This window comes from Ursus arctos, unplaced genomic scaffold (genome assembly GCF_023065955.2).
Source record: "Ursus arctos isolate Adak ecotype North America unplaced genomic scaffold, UrsArc2.0 scaffold_10, whole genome shotgun sequence".
Classification (NCBI taxonomy): domain Eukaryota; kingdom Metazoa; phylum Chordata; class Mammalia; order Carnivora; family Ursidae; genus Ursus; species Ursus arctos.
Window position 1 is genome coordinate 77,559,601 of NW_026622764.1, and position 18,468 is coordinate 77,578,068.

The window sequence follows — 18,468 nt, forward strand, 5'->3', positions numbered from 1 at the left end:
CCTTTTCTTGCCTTATTGCATTAGTAAGGACTTCCAGTACAATATTAAAAAGGAGTAGAGAGAGGAGCAATCTTTGCCTTGTACCTGATCTTCATGGAAAAGCTTCTAGTTTCTCACTAGTGAGTATAATATTAGCTATAGTTTTTTTTGTTTTTAATAGTCTTTACTAAGTTGAAGAGATTCTTCTCTACTCATTGTTTACTGAGACTTTTTAGCATGAATGAGTGTTGTATCTTCTCAAATGCTTTTTCTGAATCTATTGATATGATCATGTGATTTTTCATTTTTAGTTTGTTGATGTAATGGGTCACATTAATTGATTTCCTAATGTTGAACTAGACTTGTATACCTATGATAAATCCTACTTGGTCATGGTGTATTGTTCTTTTTATACTTTTTTGGATTCAACTTCCTAATATTTTGTTAAGGATTTTTGCATCTATGTTACTGAGAGATACTGGTTTGTAGTTTTCTTCTCTTGTAATGTCTTTGTCTAGTTTTGGTATTAGGGTAATGCTGTCATTATAGAATGAGTTAGGAATTATTCCCTCTGCTTCTCTACTCTGAAAGAGATTAGAGAGACTTGTATAATTTCTTTCTTAACTTTTTGGTAGAATTCACCAGTGAACTCATCTGGGCCTGGTCCTTTATGTTTTGGAAGGTTATTAATTATTGATTCAATTTCTTTAATAAATACAGGTCTATTCATATTTTCCATTTCTTCTTGTATGAGTTTTGGCAGATACGGTCTTTCAAGGAATCAGTCCAGTTTATCTAGATTATCAAATTTGTGGGCCTGGTTGTTCATAACATTGAATCTATAGATCAATTGGAGGAACTGACATCTTCACATTTTTAGTTTTCTTATCCCATTACCTTAAAATTTTTCTCCATTTATTTTGATCTTTTAAGAATTCTTTCAATTGGGGCGCCTGGGTGGCTCAGCTGGTTAAGTGTCTGACTTTGGCTCAGGTCATGATTCCAGGGTCCTGGGATCAAGCCCCACAATCAGGCTCCTAGCTTAGCAGGGAGTCTGATTCTCCTTCTCCCTCTGCCCCTCCTTCTGCTGCTCCTTCTGCCATTCCCCCTGCTTTGTGCTCTCTCACTCTCACTCTCTCTCAAATAAATAAATAAAATATTTTTTAAAAAAGAATTCTCTAAATAAAGTTTTGTAGTTTCCATTTTAGAAATCTTGCATATCTTTTAAAAAAACTTATTTTGGGGCATTTGATATTTTTAATACCATTATAAATGGTATTTTAAAATTGTATTTTCCAATTATTTGTGGCTGGTACATGAAATTAAAATTGATTTTTGTGTTTTGACTTTACATCCTTTGATATATCCTTGTGTCAGCTTTTGTTTGTCTGTCTTTTGTTAATGTCCTTCATTTTTTTTTCAGGTTTTTTATTTGTTAGTTAATCTGAATAAATACATATAGATACATTTTAGTTCCTTGTGCTTAGTGTTGTTTTTTTTTTTTAACTGAAGTATAGTGGACATACAGTGTTATATTAGTTACAGGTGTATAACACAGTGATTTAATAATTCTATACATTATACTATGCTCACAATCATACAGATATAATTACCATCTGTCATCATACAATGTTATTACAATATTATTGACTATATTCCCAATGCTGTACTTTTCATCCCCATTACTGGAAGTTTGTACCTCTTAATACTCTTCACGTATTTGCTCATCTCCTCGAACCCTGTTACCTCTGACAACTGCCAGTTTGTTTTCCGTATTTATGATTATGGAAAAACGTCTCCTTTATTTTTATTTTTATGTATTTTTTTAAAGATTTTATTTATTTATTTGCCAGAGAGAGCGAGAGAGCACAAGTGTATAAGCACGGGGAGCAGCAGGCAGAGGGATAAGCAAGCAGAGGGAGATACAGGCTCCCCGCTGAGCAAGGAGCACCATGTGGGACTCGGTCCATGACCAAGCCGAAGGCAGATGCTTAACTGACTGAGCTACCCAGGTGTCCCTCTCCTTTATTTTTGAAGGATCTTTTCTGCTGGATATAGAGTTTTTAGTTTATAGGGCTTTTTTCTTTCAGCACTTTAAAGATATTATTCCTGAGGGCCTCAGAGGGGAGGGGTGGGCGGGGGAATGGGATAGACCAGTGATGGGTAGTAAGGAGGGCACGTATTGCATGGTGCACTGGGTGTTATACGCAACTAATGAATCATCGAACTTTATATCGGAAACCGGGGATGTACTGTATGGTGACTAACATAATAAAAAAAATAAAAAAAAAAGATATTCCATTATCTTTTAGCTTCCATTCTTTCTTTTTTTTTTTTAAAGATTTTATTTATTTATTTATTTATTTATTTATTTATTTATTTGAGAGAGAGAGAGCACAAGCAGGTGGACCAGCAGGCAGACAGAGATGGAGAAGCAGGCTTCTCGCTAAAATTTCTTTCTAGTGTAGTGCAAGTCAAACAAAGATCTGCTAACTCTGGAATAAGCCTGGAGTATGAAAACCCTGACATTTTGAGAGATGGCAGGGTAGTTAGACTTGTCAACGAATACTGACTAGTTGTTTAATGTTTATTTTATTAAAAAAAAAAATCTCTTAACCTAGGGCTAGCATTTGACCTTTAAACCACTTGCTCACCCATTCCCTTCATTATCATGACAAGAAAAAGGTCCACAGAGGTTGAAATTGCTCTGGCAGAGACTGGCTAGATGCTCATAAATGCTGTTTTCTCTTCCTTAACACAAAGCTAAAGTACATTTCCCAGCTTTCTTGTGTCTGGGTGGAGTTCTGTGGCTAGATCCTGCCACATTTTCTCTTTCTCCTCCTATCTACCAGGTAGGTGATGCCAGAGCAATTTTCTTCTTTTCTTTTCACCAGAGTAATTTTAAAGACACTTTTGATAATGGTGGAGCCACAATATGGAAGGAGCGGGGTCTCTAAATGACAACCTGGAGTGGAATTTCCTACTGACCACTATTTGTGATATGGGCAAGAAAAATAATCTTTATGTTAGGTTACTGAAATTTTGGATTTTTAAAATAGAAATTATTGCTACTTTTGCTAATTAATTTGCACAGGCAATACCCTAATAAGTGGTAAAGATATGACTAGAAACTAGTCCTCTGTTTCCTTTGATGGTTAACAAATATAATTCCACTCTTATGTAACTTACATAATTATCATATTAGTACACTAGTTTACAACAAAATTTACAATTAAGAGCATGCCATTTAACTAATAGAAAAATGGTGACTTACCCAGAGATTGAATGCCTTTTTGTTCAAGAAAGCTGCTTAAAATATTTGTATTAAGGTTTAATATAAATCCCAGTTCTGGCGTAAGTTTCCAGAAGCCATCCTATGAAATAAAAAACAAATTTAACCCACATTATTGAAATTTATTCACATAAAGAACTTAATAAATAATATGTTTCCAATTATGTCAACTCAGTTTAAGACATTTCTAAAATTTTTATTATCAAAAATTATTATTATTACTTTTATTATTCTTAAAATCGAAGTTCTTCATATACTAGTGACACTGTTGTTGGGAATCTCAAAAATACTATGGATGTTATGTATCAGGTGGCACTTATAAAAGGTCTGGAAAGAGGCTCATGTGTAAGGATTTTTAAAAATGGTATTATGTATTTTTTTCTTCTAGTAATGCTTTGAACTGATGTTTCTTAAACTTTTAAGTAGCATTCCTTTTGATCAACATTAAAAATATGCCTTTATGATGTCTGAAATATGAAAATGACTTTTTTTTTACTAACTATAACATTGTTATGGTGAATATGCTCTTTAAACTACCTTATTTATCTCACTGTCCCCTGCCCACCTTAGCTAACTTTTAAGGCTGATGTTTCTTACATATGAGATAGTTGTAAACCTGAACATGGGGATCTTGGACACTTGAAGTAGATCAACTCCAGGTCTCAGGGGAACTAATACAGGTAGCAGAAAGGAGGATGAGATCATAGGCAGATGCACAGACTCTACGGCAATAATTTGAAAAATAACAGCAGTGATATATGCTAACTAGTGTTGAACAAGTTCTAGGTGCTGGGTGTTGTTTTTTTTTTTTTAATCTTTTTAGCCACTTCTTGTGGAGAGGCTATTACTATACCTTTTGCAAATGAGAACCCCTTTTCAGATGAGAATACTGAGGCACAGAGAATTAAGCAAGTTGTTCAAAGTCACCCAGCTAACAAGCAGCAGAGGCACAATTTAAGCCCCAACAGTCTGTCTCCAGGGCCCATAGATAGCAGTATCTACTATACTGCTTCCAACACTGCTTTCATGTACCTTCTTTCAGGTTAAAAAAAAAAAATTGGGCAGCTGTTATTATCTCGTTTAAACCTCAAAACCACTCTAGGAGGCAGACACTATTATTATCCCCAGCCTATGCGTGAAGAAACTAAGACTCAGAAAGGTTATCTGACTTGCCTTAAATCACAAAGAAGTAGGACTGAGCTCAAATTTTGTCTCACACTAAATCAAGTTGCTTTTCCACTTCACTAAACTACTTTACATCAGAACACATAATTACATGCGTGAGACTGGGTAGCAGTGCAGGAACTATATTTATTGAGTGTCCATTAGCTTCACAAATGGAATGATAAGCTCTAACACAGTCTTACATGTTGAGTAATATTCCCAAGATCATATGTGAAAACAATTAGAGTATACTTACAACACTTGTTCTTTACTTCACAACGGGAAATTTACATGATTGTAATTCATCTATCTATTCTAGAACCTAGGAAATCAAGGTGTTACCATATGACCCATTCAGGAATGCTAATTTTCAACTGAGGAATATTAACATTCATCTTGCTTGATATTCTGGCCTACCAATTAAAAATAGATAGATAAATACCATCATCAAGCACACTGTATTGTTCAATGACTTTTAAAGCAAGATTTTCTCAATGATAATGATGTACTGTATGGTGACTAACATAAAATAATAATAAAAAGAAAAGATTTTCTCAATGAAGGAAGCAGTGTGTTGATTTACATTCTTCCACCAGTCACTTACCTCAGTAACGCACTGGTAAACATTGCAATGACCAGCTCTGTTCTGAACTATGAAGCTAATTAACCATAGACTTAAGGATAAATAAGACTAATACCTCAGTTTGTAGACTGAAGAGTTCAGTCCAAGGCACAAAATACATCCAGCTCTGTTCATCTCTTTTTGCCTGAAAGCTTGCAGTAAAGTCACTTCCTCTTATATCAGATTTTGCCACTTTTTGAAAAAAATAACTTGCCATAAATCCTGGTGTTTCATTACTTTCTGTTTCAGAAAAACTTCCACCATTTGAAGCTGATAATGAAATTCCGGCAGAAAGATCTGTACAGAAAGAACCCTCCAATTCAGTGTTAGCAAACAGATCTGTTGGTGGCTTGTAATTGGTGCTGAAATGAACTGGAGAGTTTTGTAAATAGGGAGAACGAGAAAGGGAATGAACGTCAAACCCTCTGGATGGACCAGCAGAATTAACTCTATGAGGAGGCAAAAGAATATTCGGCTGCAGGGGAGAGTCCAAATCAGGGAAAATGCTCGCAGAATTGTCGGTCTTACGGCCTTGATAAGTTACAGGTAGATTAACCTCTCTGGAGATAAATGAGGCACCTGCAAGAGGAGGAATAGCAAAGGATCCAAAACATGGGGAAGGCAGTCTGAAAGGGGTACATGACGCAGGGGTAATGTCACCCAAATAGTCAGCTTGAAGGTCTTGGTCATTCTTAAATGGACCAAACTGTTTGAGACTCCTAGCAAACTTCTTAGAATGTAAGTGGGGAGGATGGAGGAAACTAGAACCATCTAAGTGCTCATCTTCCAAATGGGCTGAACCAGGAGCAGCAGAAATGCTGCAACCAACCAGTTTTGGGAAAGGGGCATCTCTACATAGTGGTTGTTTAAATGAATCCATCCGACTTAAACCCAATGGCTTTTCCACATCTCTACATTCAAAACTGAGTGTTAAAGGTTTTTCTGAGAGTTGGGAACCAATATCTTCAGAATCTTCAGAATCTTGCAGTTGAGATGATCTAAACTTCCTGTTAGTCAAATGTGCTTGTTGCAGTTCTTCATTCCATTCAAAGAATGCTGAAAGAGGCTGTCCAAGGTAAGGGAAAACATAAAATAAAATGAACAATCAAACATACTTCTTAGAGTTGACTTCTGAGTAGACAAGCAATTGCTTATCCTAGAACATTGAAAAGAGAAGATATTCAAGATAATTTAAATACAATGTCCTTGTTATATAGATACAAATCTGAGATTTGGAGACAATAGCAATAATAAATACATCAAAGATCTTAGTTTCTCTTTGTTCTTAACATGTTGAAACTTTCAATACCCCTCATTTTATACAAGAGGAAACTCAGGACCATAGAAGTGTCTTGTCCAAGATTTTATAATTAGCCGTATCATAGTGTGTAAATTAGCCCTAAAATAAGCTGATAATTTGAAATAAATTATTCTAGTCTTTTGTTCTACTTTACAGCAATATTGAGGAAATGAGACAACTGACAAAAAATTTCAAAAGCTTTAAAGTAACTATATGAGGTATACCTGGGCGGCTCAGTCACTTAAGCATCTGCTTTCGGCTCAGGTCATGATCCCAGTGTCCTGGGATCGAGTCCCGCATTGGGCTCCTTGCTCAGTGGGCAGCCTGCTTCTCCCTTTCCCTCTGCCTGCCCCTCCCCCTGCTTGTGTTCTCTCTCCCTCTGTCAAATAAATAATAAATAAAATCTTTAAAAAATAATAAAGGAACTACATGAATGTATATTTACAAAGACTTGGAACAACATGTAAAACAAAAAGGAATTAAGGATGCTATGTTACTACTATTATTTTAATGTAAAGTCTTTCTTAAAAAGTTTCAAGTAAATAAAATCCAGTTTTATATGAATTACAAGTCTTTGAGATATTTTGGAAATAATTAGCCTGGCAGCACCTGGCTGGCTCAATGCATAGAGTATGTGACTCTTGATCTCGGAGTTGTAAATCTGAGCCCCACGTTGGGAATATAAATGACTTAAAGTAAAATCTTTAAAAAAAGTAATTAGCCTATAATTTTACCAATGTAAATCAGCTATTTTATTTTATTTGTGTATTTATTTATTTTTAAATCAGCTATTTTAAAAAAAGAGTAGTCCTTTTCCAACTCAGTCATTTCCAGTATACATTTAAATAATTATACTGAAGAACATATGACAAGACACATATTTGAAAATAACATTTAAAAACAATATTTTCTGGTTAAATTTCTCTTAATTAGATAAGTAAACTGAAAAAAAGCAATAGTGATAGAATAGACCTGTTAGATATTAAAGCATTTTATAAAATTACAAGAATTAGACACATCAATGGAACAGAATCGGTGGTCCAGCAATAGATCCTAAATCACGTGGGAATTTAGTAGATGATAAAGATGACATTTTAAGTCAATGGGAGGAAAAAGAACTATCCAATAAATGGTGTTGGGGAAAGGTGTGTAGCTATCCGGAAAAGAATAAAGTTAGTTCCATGCTTCCTATCTTATACCAGGATAGATTCTAATTGGTTGAAAAATTAAATATAAACAAGAAACCATAAAACTATTTTAAAAAAATAAATAAGAGGAAACTTTTAGGAAGCATAGTCTCTGAATAGGAAAGGTATTTCTAAGCATGATAAACAAAACAAAACAGTATAAAACAAAAACAAGAAACCCAAAGATCAAAAAATTTGACTGCATTAAGAAATTGCATGACAAAAAGATGATGAACAGCATTAAAATACAAGTGGTAAACTGGGACACAAATCTGTGCAACTCAAATTACAAATGGATAATTTCCCTAATATGTACTTTTCCTGAAATAAATAAGAAAATGACAAGGGGTGCCTGGGAAGCTCAGTTGGTTAAGTGACTGCCTTCGGCTCAGGTCATGATCCAGGTCCTGGGATTGAGCCCCACATCAGGCTCCCTACATGCGGGGAAGCCTGCTTCTCCCTCTCCCTCTCCCTGCCACTCTCCCTGCTTGTGCTCTCTCTCTCTCAGTCAAATAAATAAAATCTTAAAAAAAAAGAAAATGACTAACATCACAATAACAAAGGTAAAAAAAGTAATAGATAACACATAGAAAAGAAGATATCTAGAGCTCTTATGAATATGAAAACACAGTCATCTTCATTCAAAAAGAAATGAAAATTAAAATACCACTAATACATTTCTCACCTGTCCGATTTGCAAAGATCAAACATTTGAATGATACACTGGGTTAAAGAGGGACAGAGTAACAGCCTCTCTCATGCTAGTGATGGGAGTGTGAGCTGATATAATGTACAAAGAGGGCAATTTGGTTAGAGCTAATTAAAATTTTCAGAATAGATTTACTTAGGTATAATTGTTGTACAATAAACTGCATTTTTAAAGTGCATGTGTCAGTACAGCATGTGACTCCTGATCTCAGGTTTGTAAGTTGGAGCCCCACACTGGGGGTAGAGTTTACTTAAAAAAATAATAAAGTGTATAATTTGGTGAGTTCTGACATAAGTAGACATCATGAAGCCATTATCACATGAAGAGAATGAACATAACCATCTCTCCCAAGATCTTCTTGTGCCCTTCTGCAATCCATCTCATTCCTCCCCTCACTGTTCCCAGGCAACCACTATTTGCTTTCAATAACTTCGGATTGGTTTACATGTATTTTGTATCAATGGAATCATACAATTTCTATTCTTCTTTGACTTCTTTTACTCAGCATAACTGTCCTGACATTCATCCATGTGTTTGCATGTATCAATAGCTAATTCCTTTTTATTGCTGAGTAGTACTCCATGATATGGCTATATCACAGTTTGTTTATTCAGTCATGTCCTGATGGTTGTTTCCAACTTCTGCCTACTACAAATAAAGCCACAATGAGTACTCATGCAGAAATCTTTGACTATACACCTTCATTTCATTGGCTGGGTTAAATGGTAGATGTATGTTTTATTTTTTAAGAAACTGTCAAAGAGTTTTTAAAATGGTTGTGCCATTTTATACTTGCACGAGCAGTGCATGAGAGTTACAGTTGTTCCACATCCTCGCCACATCTAGTACTGTCAGCCCCTTTAAAGCCATTCTCGTGGGTATGTAAAGGTATCTCATTGTGGTTCCAATTTGCATATTCTTATGTGACTGGTGATGTTCAGCATTTTTTCATATGCTTGCTTGCCATCTGTATATCTTCTTTGGTAAAGCGTCTGTTCAAATCTGTTCATTATTTTATTGGGTTTTCTTTTTTTCTTTTTTTTTTTTTTAAGATTTTATTTATTTTTTTGAAGAGACACAGACAGCCAGCGAGAGAGGGAACACAAGCAGGGGGAGTGGGAGAGGAAGAAGCAGGCTCATAGCGGAGGAGCCTGATGTGGGGCTCGATCCCAGAACGCCGGGATCACGCCCTGAGCCGAAGACAGACGCTTAACCGCTGTGCCACCCAGGCGCCCCGGTAGTTTTCTTTTTTTAATTCAATTTAATTAACATATAGTGTACTATCAGTTTCAGAGATAATTTAGTGATTCATCAGTTTCATACAACACCCAGTGCTCATTATATCAAGGGCCCTCCTTAAGGCCCATCACCCAGTTACTCCATCCCCCCATCCACCTCCATTGGTGGTAGTTTCATAGGGACTGCCTTGAATATGTAGATTGCTTTGGGTAGTATAGACATTTTAACAATATTTGTTTCAATCCATGAGTGTGGAACGTTTTTTTTTTTCCATTTCTTTGTGTCTTCCTCAATTTGTTTCATTAGTGTTCTATAGTTTCTGGAGTACAGATCTTTTACCTCTTTGGTTAGGTTTATTCCCAGGTGTCTTATGGTTTTTGGTGTAATTGTAAATGGAATTGATTCCTTGATTTCTCTTTCTGCTACTTCATTATTAGTGTATGGAAATGCAACAGACTTCTGTGTGTTGACTTTATATCCTGCAGCTTTGCTGAATTCCTGTATGAGTTCTAGCAATTTTTTGGTAGAGTCTTTCGGGTTTTCTACATAGAGTATCATGTTGTCTGTGAAAAGTGAAAGTCTGATTTCTTCCTTGCTGATTGGGATGCCTGTTTCTTTTTGTTGTCTGATTGCTGAGGCTAGGACTTCTGGTACTATGTCCCTCTCTCCCTCTTTCTATCTCTCTCAAATAAATAAATAAAATACTTAAAAAAAATAAATGTTTGGTAGAATTCCCCTGGGAAGCCATCTGGCCCTGGACCCTTGTTTTTTGGGAGATTTTTGATTACTGATTCAATTTCTTTGCCAGTTTTGAGTCTGTTCAGATTTTCTATTTCTTCCTGTTTCAGATTTTGTAGTTTATATGTTTCTGGGAATTTATCCATTTCTTCCAGATTGCCTAATTTGTTGGCATATAATTGCTCATAATATTCTCTTACAATTGTCTGTATTTCTGTGGTGTTGGTTGTGATCTGTCCTTTTTCATTCATTATTTTATTTATTTGGGTCCTTTCTCTTTTCTTTTTGATAAGTCTGGCTAGGGTTTATCAATGTTTTTAATTCTCTCAAAGAACCAGCTCCTGGTTTCATTGATCTGGGTTTTTAAATTTTCTATACCATTTATTTCTGTTCTATCTTTATCATTTCCCTTCTCCAGTTGGAGTTAGGCTTTGTTTTCTGTTCTTTTCCCAGCTCCCTTAGGTGTAAGGTTAGACTGTGTATTTGAGACTTTTCTTGCTTCTTGAGGAAGGCCTGTATTGCTATTGAGCATCTTTTCATGTGCTTACTGACCATTCATATATCTTCTTTGTAGAAATGTCTATTCAAGTCCTTTGCCCCATTTTAAAAAATGTTTTTAAAGATTTATTTATTCATTTGAGAGAGGCAAAGAGAGAGGGGGAGGGGCAGAGGGAAAGAATCTTCAAGCAGCCTCCCTGCTGAACGTGGAGCCTGACGTAGGGTTTGATTTCACAATCCATGAGATCGTGACCTGAGCCAAAACCAAGAGTCAGACGCCCAACTGACTGAGCCACCCAGGTGCCTCTGTCCTATTTTTGAATTGGGTTGTTTGTTTTGTTGTTGTTGAGTTTTAGGAGTTCTATATATTCTGGATATTAATCTCTTATCAGGTATATCACTTTCAAATATTTTCTGCCATTCTGTGGGTTATCTTTTTATTCTGTGCATAGTGTCTTTTGAAGTACAAAATGTTTTTTAATTTTCACAAAGTCTAATTTCTCTATTTTTTTTCTTTTGTTGCTTGTGCCTTTGGTATCATGTCCTCAGAGATCATTGTTAAATCCAATGGGTGAAGATTTGTCCTATGTTTCTTCTAGGAGTTGTATTGTTTTAGGCCTTATATATAGGTCATAGATCCATTTTGAGTTAATTTCTGTATATATATTAGGTAAGAGTCCAACGTCATTCTTTTGCACGTGGATCTCTGTGGTTTCCCCAGTGAATGGTCTTGGTACCTTTGTCAAAAATCACTTGACCAGGGGCGCCTGGGTGGCTCAGTTGGTTAAGCCACTGCCTTCGGCTCAGGTAATGATCCCAGGGTCCTGGGATTGAGCCCCACATTGGGCTCCTTGCTCAGCGGGGAGCCTGCTTCTTTCTCTCCCTCTGCCTGCTACTCTGCCTGCTTGTGCTCGCATTCTCTCTCTCTCTCTGTCAAATAAATAAATAAAATCTTTTTTAAAAAAATCACTTGACCACATATGCAAGGGTTTATTTCTGGGCTTTCTATTCTATGCCATTGGTCTATACAAGTCTGTCTTTACACCAGGATCACACTGCTTTGATTATTGTACCATTGGAATAAATTTTGAATTCAGTAAGTGTGAGTCCTCCAGTTTTGTTCTTTTTCAAGATTGTTTTGGCTATTTGGAGTACCTTCAGATTCTATACGAATTCCAGGGTGGATTTTTCTATTTCTGCAACAACATTGCTGAGCTTTTGATAGAGATTGCATTGAATCTATAGATTGCTTTGAGTAATACTGACACTTAAATAATATTAAGTCTTCCACTGCCCTATCTTCAATTTCACTGCTTCTTTCTTCTGCCTGCGCAAATCCCTTCTGCCTTTGAATCCCTCTAGTGAATTTTTCATTTCAGGTATTGTACTTCTTAGCTCCAGAATTTCTTTTTGGTTTCTTTTTAAGTCTTCTGTCTCTTTATTGATATTTCCTTCATTCATCATTTTCTTGACTTTCTCCACATCTTCCTTTAGTTCTCTGAGCACCTTAAGATCACTGTTTTAAAGTCTTTGTCTAATATATCTGCCATTTTGTCTTTTTCAGGGATAGTTCCCGTTGTTTCATTTTTTTCTTTGTTTGGTCCATACTTTCCTGTTTCTTTGTATGTCTTGTGATTTTTTCCCCTTGAACACTGAATATTTGAATCTAATAAATGAGGTAAATTTGGATATGAGATTCTCTCCCTTCCCCAGTGTTTGTTGTATTTTTATTATTCTTTTTTCTTACTTAATTGTTGTAGGCTGCCTCTGTGCTGAGTATCAGCCTGAAGTATAAACTTAATGTCTTCTTAAGTCTTTTCTGAGCCTTTCCTTGGGTATGGGCAGTTACTTTTTAATTATCCCCATATAGCAGTTGTTTTTGAATGTCCTAGTCTTCAATGTCTGCCTCCCAAAAGGGGAAGAGCAAAAAATAAGCAGGGGGAGTAAAGGGGGCATAAAGGTGCAGCTCTTTAAGTCCCCTGGAATTTGCTTCAGCCAAAGGAGGAGGGGCTTGCAACAACAGGGGAGGTGCACCAAAGGCTGCCTACCTCTTTATCTGCTAGTTGGGACACAGTCATTTCCCCAGCCCTGCCACTGCCTATCTGGTTCTGTGGTGGCTACGATTTCTCTTCTCTCTGGTAGGACCTATGTGACCAGAGAAGTGAACTCAGAAAAAGGGTGGAAACAGGATTTTCAGAAGTTATTATTCCTCTCTCCTTTCTTTAAAGACAATTGCAAGATAAAACAAAACAAAAATTCTGTATGAAGGATTTGAGAAAACATTTATGGTTTTGTTTTGTTGTTGCTGCATTGCTATTTACCATCTCAGATCATGATTAAGTAAGCAAATGATATCTAACGTGTTTTTATATTCTTAATTGACACAATAACTTCAAAATGGATCAAAGAAAATGAATTTTGCATATATTGTATTTTCCCCAAATTCTTCTCAAATTTTTTCCTTAGATTCTAAATTCCTAAATTTTGGCAATTTTATTCTGCTAACCCAGATACCTAAGGGTCTTATTAGCACTGTTTTGTTCCTTTGGTTTTGAATATGCCTTCCATTTCTATGGGAGTCACATTTTTAATTCTATTTCTGGCTACAAAGGCCACAGTATAAAGCACTATAAATTTTAAGAATTATTAGTGGTGAATTTAGATTATCAGATAGGACTTTTATCATTACTTTTGTGATGAACCTATTAATTACTTAGAGTAAGTGACTTTAGTTTCTTTTATGACAGTTTGTCTATGAATGAAGCCAAATCAGAGTTGTTTCCCTTCGGTACTTTACAGCTACATTTAAGTAAGGCGCCTTTCTCAGTCATGTAATAGCTTTTTTATAAATGTGCAAATATTTTCCATTTTGAGGGAGACAATAATTTCTGCATATACAAGCAATAAGGGTGCTATTTTAAGCAAAGGTTCTCCTCACAATCATACGAAAACACAGTATTAATTTATTTGGTAATTAACATTTACCTGAGCCACACTGGTATCTGGTTGCTCCTCCTGCCAGCTGATGTATGGCAGAAAATCTACATCTTCTTCGGCAATAAGTTCCAAAATATTTGGAATATTAGGAGAAGGTGGCTCCTTACCATCCTATATTGAATCACAATTAGGTAGAAACAAAACAGACATTATCAAATTAAATGATTACTATACATTCTAAAGCCTGGTGAATCCTTGGTTTGAAATATGCATGGGTGTCAGATTAGATTGTTTGTCCTGGGCCACAAGGGATGGAGAAAGAGTCTAAAAAGACAAGTATGCTCAGTTGAGTGGCTTTCCTCTTTATTGAGCTGGGTGTGGGAGCTGTGGTAAGTGCCTTCTGTGGGTTTTCCTCTTAAACTTATGAAAGAGAAAGGGCCTCTCACAGGGTAAGGGAAGCTCAAGCCCTTTCTATTTTTTTGAGGGTTTTGCATTAATTAATAAAAGATGAGAAATGCCAAAACATAATAAAATTATAGTGTGTCTCCGAAATACACATATAACTAAGTAATAATTTATAACATTAAAAATATAACATTTAGAGAGATTACAATGAGCCCTTCATGAATGTGAGGCCCTGGTTTGATGGTCCTCCCTGCCTCTCCCCTCCCTGCTCTTCACAAGCCATGAATGTGGATATTGTTGGTAACAGTCAGAGCAAGAGTAATTTTCTTAATATGTAAATACAAATTAAATAACCATGAATTAACAATACATACCCTTTTCTCAACTGCCACAAAGCTTGTAAATTGTGTTATGAGAGAGTTTTCTTTACTGAGTTTAATAATCAGAGATTTTAAGATTTGCTTCTTCATCTAAAATAGAATCAAACAAACGAAGTCACGTCATATTTTATTTTTCACTGTTTAGCTACGTAGGACCAATAAAACAAGTATTAAATAATCAACAAATGTGTTTTTCTATAAAATAAACCATTTTATAATTAGTATTTCAAATTAAATTGAGTCAATAGCCCTGTCTAAATGTCTACAGTAGGTGAAAACATTCTCTGAAAAATAGGATCAAGTGACTGGCTAAGTCATAGAAAAAAATATTCATATAGTTCTTTATGGCTACAAAGAACTCTCACTCTCAAGTGTGGTGAGTTTCTGCATAATTGTATAGACAGTCCGTGCCTCCCATTTAAAAGATGGGGAATCCAAAGTGTGGTGATGTGGAATGACCTGTTCAAAACCATCTGGTGGCAGGGCTCGTCAGTTGCCCCCAGAGATTAAAAGGCCTTAAGTAGGGTGGCTCAGTTGGTTAAGTCTCTTGGCTTTGGCTCAGGTTATGGTCCCAGGGTCCTCAGATTGAGTCTCACATTGGGCTCCCTGCTCAGTGGGGAGTCTGCTTCTCCCCTACCCTTCCCCCTACTTGTGATCTCTCTCTCTCACTCTCTCTCTCAAATAATTAAATAAAATCTAAAAAAAAAAAAAAAGTCCTTAAGTAAAACAGAACACAAGGCTGTTAATCCAAGGGCAGCAAAGGAGTACAGTGAAAACACAAGGCCATCTATCACCTGCTGTGACTGCATTAACAGCAAGGGGAGGCACTCTCGTTCCTTCTTTCTGGGATGGCACTGAGCACCACTGCTCCTAAGCTCATGTAAATTCACAGCTACAGAGGGACCAGGCCATCAGGTGGGCTGGCTGAATGGGACCCCCTGCCAGAGGCCTCATCAGGTCAGTGAAAAAGGAGCAGGGTGGGCTTTGGCTCCACTGTGTGTCTTTAGGCTGGTCACCCACCTGTCCTGCACCTGGGCTGCTTCATCACTAAGATGAGAATACCAAGAATACCAACGCCTACAGTGTATGAGATCTGGGGTGATATTTATGACGCACTCAGCGAACGTTCTTTGAGCCCTCCTCTGGACTCTTCCTGATGAGTAAAATGATCATAAAATTCTTAGGAAACAAATGACATCTGTTCTTTCATTAATTCATTCAACAAACATTTACTGAGCACCTTGCACCCCAGGTGCAGAAAATACAGGTACAATGATGAATGCCCCCATACCACATGTTTCTCCATCCAGCTAACCTCACTTTACATTTCCATGGATAAATCAATTTAAGAAGGATGAAGAACAATGAAAAAAGCAAACCTCATGATTTGTTTCATTTTCGTGGAGAATGCCATCTTCATAATCTCGGATCAGAGCTCGTGCTGTCAGCTTGTGGATCATCTGTGTTTAAGCAGCAAAGGGGAAAAAAGATTCAAATGGCTTCTAATTAAAGTCTTAGAAAACCACTTTAAAAATGAAGTATAATAGTACATACAATAAAATTCACCCTTTTAAGTGTACAGCTCGATGAGTTGTAACAAATGTATACAGTTGTGTGACCACCACTGAAATAAAGACAAAATAACAGTTCCTTCACTTTCAAAAGGGCACTCCTCATGCCCCTTGCTGTCACCTCCAGCCCCTGACACACACTCATCTGTTTTCTATGCCTACAGTTTTGCCTTTTCTATAAAAGAGTATTTTGCCAATTCATTTCAAAAAAATTGTTTTAAAAATATTTTATTTATTTATTTGAGAGAGAGAGAGAGGCAGCGAGAGAAGGAACACAAGCAGAGGGAGTGGGAGAGGGAGAAGCAGGCTTCCAGCTGAGCAGGGAGCCCGATGCGGGGCTCGATCCCAGAACGTTGGGATCATGACCTGAGCTGAAGGCAGACGCTTAACGACTGAGCCACCCAGGTGCCCCTATTTCAAAATTTTTAAACTGTTCTTCTACTGTAGGAAGGGACAGCTTAGTGTTGTGATGCCTAACTGTAAATGTGACCTCCACTCTGAAGAGCAGGGGCGGCAAAGGTGCCCTGGGAAGTGCAAGGTGAAGGACTGCCCCCGTCCTCTCCAATGACTAAGAAACACAACTGATTTTAATAGCAATGTCTGCTTACAATGATAACTCCAACTCTTGTAATTTTGTTATCAATAAGGCCACAATTCACAGAGGAAGTACAACTATAAAAACTGCGATTTTATGGAAAATGACCTTTTCCCAGGTAAAATCCTTTTACTTATTAATTCCCCCCCTTAGATTCAATTTTTAGAACAATATGGAGATTCCCTTAAGTTCTATACATATATCACTGGCAAATAATAAGTTGTAATTATTGATTCAGGGCCAAAAAGTAAGTCATATTTTATTTTAAAGAAATCTGCAATGTCTGGGAAACCGTTTATCTGGCCATGCAAATACTCCTATGAATAGCAAGCTACATATATATAGTAGAGATAGGTTAGGGATTTTCCAGTCTGACTCTAATAGATTAAGTACTAATGCAAATACTACAAACTTTCTGGTGATAATTCAGTTGCTTTTAATCCAAAAGTAGAAAAAACCAAGACATTTTCAATATATGTTTACTCTTAGTCCAGTACTGTTATACTTAGTATTTCAAAAAAACATAGGTTGATCTGTAGCACTTAATTTTTATCATGTCACAAACAACTTTGAGAACCTCCCTAGAAAATGTTCACGTAAAAAATACCAAATTTAATTGCAGTTAGTCATATCCACTGATGCCCATATGGATACCCCTAAACTCAGGAACCCCAGAAGAAGTGCTGCATCCGAAACTGAATGAAAGTGTCCTCATTCGTACAGATAACAATCCTCCATATTATATTGTGTACTGAAGTGTCAAAACAAAAACAAGAACAATAAAGGAAGTACATGGAGCATTAGATATGAAAATATAAAAATACTACAACTTTAAAGAGTGACTTCATAGTTAAAGTTTTGAATCTTACAGTTCCAGTTGTCTTCTGAAGTTCAGTAGTTGATACTACCGTAGAAAATTCTTTCTCTTGAATCAATGCACATAGAGTTGCCTGAAATGGGGGGGGGGTGGAATTCCTTATTAGCTTTTTCACTCCATAGTTTCTTAGTTAGTTTCACTGTGATTTTCTCTTTTCTATTAATGGAAATAAAAAGGCTGCCCAGTATCCCTAGTTAACTACCTATTAGGTCTCTAGAAGGAGAAAATTTGCCAGCATATTTTGATTTGAAGGGGGAGAGGGAAGAAAAGAGAAAGAAAAGAAAAAGAAAATTGTTGGCAACAGACATTACTCTTCCCATAGTAAAACAACTTGTGCGATTCCTTACCTGTGTACAATGAGGAATAAATCCATAGACAAGGAGTCGCTCATTGTGGAACAAAGACTGCACCTGGGCTGGAGCCTGCAGAGGTTCTGGTGCATCTGTACTTAGTTGCTGCCATTTGATGGAGACAGAGTGGCAACTTGGAGAATGTAACCTAGTAATTTGGTCTTCTATCTATTTATAAGAGAAGAATTATTTCTTTTTCAATGTTACATCCAGAAAATAGTTACTTAAAACTTAAAATAATTTTATATTCTATCTTTTGGGATTTGTAGCTCTTTGCTTTTGTTTTTGTTTCTCTCCTTCTTGCTCAGGATACCTTTTCAAAAAGATTTTAAATAGAATTCTTAATAATAGCATTGGCATATAATTTAAATATGTAAGACATCCCCAAAATATTCCATTAGTTAATTACTAATATAAAACTCTGGCAGGGAGTAGATTCTAGTTATAAAAATTAATCCCACAAAGGGCTTGAATAGACATTTATTCAAAGAAGATATACAAATGGCCAAAGAACACATGAAAAGATATTCAACATTACTAGTCATTAGAGAAATGCAAATCAGAAGCCCAATGAAGGTTACAACTTCACACCCTAGGATGGTTTTTTTGTTTTGTTTTTGGTAGG

The 18,468-nt window shown here is 36.3% G+C and overlaps 1 protein-coding gene and 1 long non-coding RNA gene across 4 annotated transcripts in view; one reads left to right on the top strand and one right to left on the bottom strand.

Moving 5' to 3' along the window:
* Nucleotides 1-18,468, top strand: part of LOC113251160 (uncharacterized) — an 85,629-nt gene that overhangs the window by 31,794 nt on the left and 35,367 nt on the right. The gene's annotated exons all lie outside the window — the stretch shown is intronic.
* PARP4 (poly(ADP-ribose) polymerase family member 4) overlaps nucleotides 1-18,468 on the bottom strand; it is a 128,022-nt gene that overhangs the window by 28,726 nt on the left and 80,828 nt on the right. For both annotated transcript variants that reach the window (XM_057309855.1, XM_026492939.4), the window contains 7 exons: nucleotides 17,841-18,011; nucleotides 17,486-17,566; nucleotides 15,830-15,910; nucleotides 14,445-14,540; nucleotides 13,714-13,836; nucleotides 5,134-6,123; nucleotides 3,254-3,353 (listed from right to left, as the gene is read on the bottom strand). In XM_057309855.1, the coding sequence (XP_057165838.1) occupies nucleotides 3,254-3,353; nucleotides 5,134-6,123; nucleotides 13,714-13,836; nucleotides 14,445-14,540; nucleotides 15,830-15,910; nucleotides 17,486-17,566; nucleotides 17,841-18,011 (1,642 nt within the window). The remainder of the gene's footprint in view (nucleotides 1-3,253; nucleotides 3,354-5,133; nucleotides 6,124-13,713; nucleotides 13,837-14,444; nucleotides 14,541-15,829; nucleotides 15,911-17,485; nucleotides 17,567-17,840; nucleotides 18,012-18,468) is intronic.